This window comes from Saccopteryx bilineata, chromosome 8 (genome assembly GCF_036850765.1).
Source record: "Saccopteryx bilineata isolate mSacBil1 chromosome 8, mSacBil1_pri_phased_curated, whole genome shotgun sequence".
Classification (NCBI taxonomy): Eukaryota; Metazoa; Chordata; class Mammalia; order Chiroptera; family Emballonuridae; genus Saccopteryx; species Saccopteryx bilineata.
This window is the reverse complement of record NC_089497.1, coordinates 60,200,309-60,206,308: the sequence shown is the minus strand read 5'-3', so window position 1 is coordinate 60,206,308 and position 6,000 is coordinate 60,200,309. Positions and strand designations below refer to the sequence as shown.

Below are 6,000 nucleotides of genomic sequence, written 5' to 3'. Positions count from 1 at the left end.
TCAAGTTTGAGAAGCTCTGGTTTAGCATAGAGAGACACTCCAGTCCCCTGTTCTAGGTCTTGTTCCGCCACCAGCTCCTGTGCACTCTTTACCCTGCTCCGTAAAGAGGGTTTGTTGAGCTCCTACCTACTGTGGGGAGTCAGGCTCTGGATGCTCTTAGCTCTCCATGAACCCCCTCACTGGAACCAGGCTGGGTTCGTAATGAGAGCGGAGATGGGGACAGATGGGAATCCCGCAGCTCACCCCTCCCGTGGAATGAATGCTTTTGGGCGGGAATCCCCTCACTCCCAGTAAACTGAAGACTGAACACTGTCAGCAGGACAGAAGGAGGACAGAATGAACCATGTAGCAAAGAAAAGGGGAGCACAAGCTCATTGGATTAAGTTTATGGGAGCTGAAGAATAAAAACCAGGAAAAGCTCACTGCGAATCTCATTTTCATCTGTAAAGTAAAAATAACATATGTTCTTAAGTGAAAGAAGCCAGACACGAAAGGCCATATATTGTATGATTCCCTTTATATGAAATGTCAAGAATAGGCAAATCCATAGAGACAGAAAGTAAATTAGTGGTTGCCAGGGGGTGGAGAAGGAAGAAGGGAGGATGAGGAGCGAATGCTAATGGTACAAGATTACTTTTGGGGTGATGAGAACCTTCCAGAATTAGGTGGTAGTGGTGGTTGCACAACACAATAAATATACTAAAAATCACTAAATTGTATACTTTTAAAGGTAAATTTTATAGTGTATGAATGATTAAAAAAAAGAAAAATCTCTATTTCAAAAAATAAATTGAATTTGGCCGTTTTAAAATTTTTATTTTTAATGTATTGTGTTGACATGGTTTCAAGTGTTCCACTCAATATAACACCTTCTGCACATTGCATTGTGCCCCCCATGCCCCCTGCAAAGTCTTTTTCCACCCCCTTGCCCGCCTTTTCCCTCCCTCCCCTACTTCCACCCTCCCTCTAGCTATTACTAGCCTGTTGTCTGTGTGTGTGTGTGTGTGTGTGTGTGTGTGTGTGTGTGTGTGTATATATATATGTGTGTGTTATTGAATTGGGTCTTTGTAAATTTTAGAAATGAATAAGACCTTAGAGATCATAGTTCTAGTCTCCCCAGCTCCACTTCACAGGTGGGGAAACAAACCCCTTGCTTTGAACTCATCAGAGGGAAGCAGCATTGCTCAGGTTGCTGACGAAGGGAGCCCCTTGTGCTGTTGAGCCTTGTCAGCTAAAGCTGTTCCTTTCCCCAAAATGCCATTCCCACCCCCAAGTGACCAGCCGCCTGAAGGCACTTACCTCCACAACAAGGGACACAAGGAAGTTGCAGCTGAGCATCATGACAATGTAGACCCTCCACAGCAGGGGCGTGCAGAGCAGCTGGCGGAGGGAGAGGAAGAAGCAGTTAGTCTGAAGACAAATATATGCTGGAAATGCCCGTGGGTTCACAGTGGACATTTTCATAGGTTACAAATCACGTAGGTAATAGACACATACATATATGTGTAAGTAGATGTTATATACATATATAATGTGTATGTTTTATGTGTGTAAGTATTTCTATACATGTATACACAGAAAACAGTGTGGAGGGATTATACCCGATGATCCCAGTCATTTGGGGACTATGATAGCTACTTTCTCTCTTTGATCTTCCGTTCTTCTTCTTTTTTCTCTGTAATTTCTAAATTTCCTAAAATCTGGTCACCTTACAACACAAAATAATCATAAAAGTATTTTTGTTTGACTTTTAATTGTTTTGTGAGGGAACATAGGAATGTGACTCTACTCGCAGGAGGCTCTGAGGGTTCCCATGTCAAACCTCCACGTGGACAGCATCGCCATCTCCTCTGTGGGGCCACGCTGCGACTCTACTCGCAGGAGGCTCTGAGGGTACCCATGTCAAACCTCCACGTGGACAGCATCGCCATCTCCTCTGTGGGGCCACGCTGCGACTCTACTCGCAGGAGGCTCTGAGGGTACCCATGTCAAACCTCCACGTGGACAGCACCGCCATCTCCTCTGTGGGGCCACACTGCTCCTCAGCTGGGCCGAGCTGCTGCGTCCCTGGTCAGGGCTGCACTCTCAGCACTGTGTATGCAGCGAGTCAGGCTACGCCATCTCAATGGTACTCACCAACAGAGCTAGTGGGGCTGAAATCAGGCTGTCACTACCTCTCTCTTTCCCCACTTCCTCTGCAGCTTCCCTAACCCCTCCCCAGGCTCAAGACATATATGCTATAGATGCATATTAAATAGATAAATGGATGAATAAATGAATGAATGAGTGAGTGAAACAAAGCCAAGAGCATCGCACCCGGCACTACCTCTTACGTTGCCTGTACACTAGTGAGTGTAAAGACCGGCACAACTCTATGGAGGGCCATGCTATTAAAATTGAAAGTTCAAATTCATTTCTAGGAATTTATCCTAGACATGTGCTGGATATGGTTGAAATGATATATGTATAAGGTATTTTATTGCAACTTTGTGTGTAATAGTAAAAAATTAGAAATAATCTAAATATCTATCAATGGGACACTACACATAAATGACGGCGTGTGTGTGTGTGTGTGTGTGTGTGTGTGTACAATGAAATACTATAGTAGCATAAAAAAGAATGAAGAAGTTTTCTGTACTGATATGAATCGATGAACAAAATAAACTGTTACACAGAACAAGGTATAGGATTTCTTATGTGACTATGGCAGCACAACAGTGCTCCACTCAGACACCCTGCAGCTGGAGGGTAAAATGACAGCTGCCCCAGCTACCGGACTCAACATCCACCACCACATTCACCCTAAGGCCACACTTCCCCTGGCTGCTCATAATAACTGAACACAGCAGGGCTTCTAATCACACTCATTCTTGTGAGACACTAAACACCTTTGATGGGCAACTTTGGCTTGACTTTCTTAGAACTGTGGAAACTTGACTCATGTGGCCTTCCTTCCTTCCTTCCTTCCTTCCTTCCTTCCTTCCTTCCTTCCTTCCTTCCTTCCCTCCCTCCCTCCCTCCCTCCCTCCTTCCTTCCTTCCTTCCTTCCTTCCTTCCTTCCTTCCTTCCTTCCTTCCTTCCTTCCTTCCTTCCCTTCACAGGGGTCAGACCATAGTGTGGTACCCTCCCCACCTCCTCTAGCTTCCTGATTCCTTTCTCCCATAGGCAGTTCCTCCAATAACTTTCTTATACATCTCAGCTCATCTTGACATCTCTATTTCCAACAACCTGGACAAATGTAATAGTTTGTTACTATTTATATAACAATATGGAGGAATATACACATAACACACACACACACACACCATCATTTGTATACATCTGTAAAAAATGTCTAAAAATCTGTGAAGTAAACTATTGTCATCAGTTGCCTCCAGAGCGGGAAACTGGTGGCTGGGGCAAAAGGGTGGTGACGAGATTGTCACTGCTAACTTTTGAATTTCAAACCATGTGAACATACTACTCCCTGTTTTAAAAAACCATGCAACTATTTAAAAATAAGCTATCACTAGGTTATAAAACATCATTTTTCCATTTAAAATAAAATAAATTTCCTAAACCAGTCAGTCAGTGCTCATCTATAATATGTGAATTTTTCAAAGACGGAATGAGAAAATGAACAATGTTATTTTTCCCCATCTGCATGTTCACATTTCTAAAATGTACTCACAATTTTATGTACTAATAAGAAAAGTAATTATTTTTAAAAGAAGCAATAATTCTTTGCAGAATCCCTTGCAGTCATGCTGGCAATGACTTCACACGTGTTCCCTTCAAACCAAATGCGTTCTCTACTTTGTCACACCAGAGGACCAAGCCTCCCTCTTAGCATCCTCACTATTAAACAGTGTGACTAAACCCAACATGTCTTAATCTTAATTTCTGCAGGATTTCAAAGTTTTAACTTACTTGGAAGACAAGTGGGCAAAGACTATCTCCCTACCCACTTAATGTAATTCATGAAGACACAGCAACAGTGGCAATTACACTGTTAAGCACAGTGATGCAATTATAAAAATGAAAACTGAATGTAGACATTGGTTTATATATCACACTGAGTTTGGGAAGGTATTGTTGGCTTGGGATGCACTATGTGTGCTCCAAGTGCTGTCTGCATTTGGGAAACTAACTGGCATGCAACCATCTGTCAGTCATTCGTTCCCATTATGTAGCATTTACTATGCAAGGCACAGTTTACACAAGGATGAATGAAATAGTATCTTGACCCTCCTGAAACTGGTTGGTCTTTAAGGAGATGGAGAGGCAGGGAGGCAGGTTTACAAAGTACCAAGAAAAAAACCCCTCAATTTCTTTATCTTCTCTTCTGCTTTATATTTACTGGTCTAAAAGACATTAGTAACAATTAACTTCTAATTGAAAAGTGGGATGGGTTAAAAGAATCAGAATATATATATTTTCCCTTGCTTGAATACATAAAATTTCTGTCTTTTATAATTTAAATTTGTTACAAATTCTAAAAGAGTTCATGAGGTAAGGCATGGCCTTTTTTTTTTTTTTTTTCTCCTGAAGCTGGAAACGGGGAGAGACAGTCAGACAGACTCCCGCATGTGCCCTACCGGGATCCACCCGGCACGCCCACCAGGGGTGACGCTCTGCCCACCAAGGGGTGATGCTTTGCCCCTCCGGGGCGTTGCTCTGCCGCGACCAGAGCCACTCTAGCGCCTGGGGCAGAGGCCAAGGAGCCATCCCCAGCGCCCGGGCCATCTCTGCTCCAATGGAGCCTTGGCTGTGGGAGGGGAAGAGAGAGACAGAGAGGAAGGAGGGGGGGTAGAGAAGCAAATGGGTGCTTCTCTTATGTGCCCTGGCCAGGAATCGAATCCGGGTCCCCCGCACGCCAGGCCGACGCTCTACTGCTGAGCCAACCGGCCAGGGCCAAGGCATGGCTTTTTAAAGGTAAGTTTTGCTGACATTAAGTACAAACATAAAAAAGCACATTTGCATAGAAGTTTAAAAATGTAAATACTGATTTAAGAACTAACTGAAAAAGTATTATAGGCAAAATTCTTTTAAGCGGCTTTAAAACAGAAGCATTTAGGGAGAAATTCTCTCACATTTGAAAAAAAAATGTATAAATAGATTTTCCAATCTTAAAGGAAATCATTTAAAAGAAAAATGTCCAATGCTTTTGAAATACTTGAAACCAAGACTAGACAGAGTTTTTATTTCCTGCCCAGCTTAAATAAAAAATATGAATAAATCCAGCATTTTAAAAAACTTTCCCCAAAGAATAATTGGTGTCAAGAATCCATGACAATTGCTACTGTGACCTGCTTTTAGAAGTCAGGGTGTTAAGTAACTGTAAAACATCACCATATTCCTGAGATAAGACTTACATCCAAACGCCTATAAAAATCTGGAATATCAGCAAATAGAATGAATAGACACACAGCCAGCTGTATGATCAGCGCAAGGACAAATATATCTGAGGAAATAAGAACACAGGCTATCATTTAGAGAAATCAGAATATAGAGTGTCATATCTATTGAAAGACAAATTCTAGATTAATGCTGATTAAATTGACTTGATTTCCACAGGCAAACACAGCATAAAAGATGGAAAGTAGTCATTGTTATGCAATGGATCTCACCTCTAAAGTTTCTATGTATGTCCTTGAGGTAAGTGAAAATTTACACATCCACATTGTAGATTTCAATTAATAAAAATGGCAAATATACATAGGGTAAGACTGACCAAATACACTTACTACAAAAAAAATTGTTTTTGTTATTACAAAATAAATGCCTTAAAGTCATTCAAGTATGTGAACCTCTTTAAACTAAATCATGCACCTCAAATACTTTTCTGGAAAAATAGAGGGCTGTATATAAATAAATGCTTAAATTGCAAATCTGTCAAGGTGAGCATTGTCAACTGCTTTGTCATCCCAAGAAGAAGAAGGGCAAAATAATTTTCTCTGAACAAAATTTTATGAGGACATTAACTTTTCAACTATACTTCTAAATTTTCCCAATTAGAGGA

The 6,000-nt window shown here is 41.5% G+C and overlaps 1 protein-coding gene across 2 annotated transcripts in view; it reads right to left on the bottom strand.

Moving 5' to 3' along the window:
• ATP13A4 (ATPase 13A4) overlaps positions 1-6,000 on the bottom strand; it is a 141,237-nt gene that overhangs the window by 5,730 nt on the left and 129,507 nt on the right. Inside the window, exons 29-30 of one of the 2 annotated variants that reach the window (XM_066241702.1) lie at positions 5,354-5,442; positions 1,300-1,380 (exon numbers count right to left, since the gene is read on the bottom strand). In XM_066241702.1, the coding sequence (XP_066097799.1) occupies positions 1,300-1,380; positions 5,354-5,442 (170 nt within the window). The remainder of the gene's footprint in view (positions 1-1,299; positions 1,381-5,353; positions 5,443-6,000) is intronic. The other variant, XM_066241703.1, reaches the window with a different exon arrangement.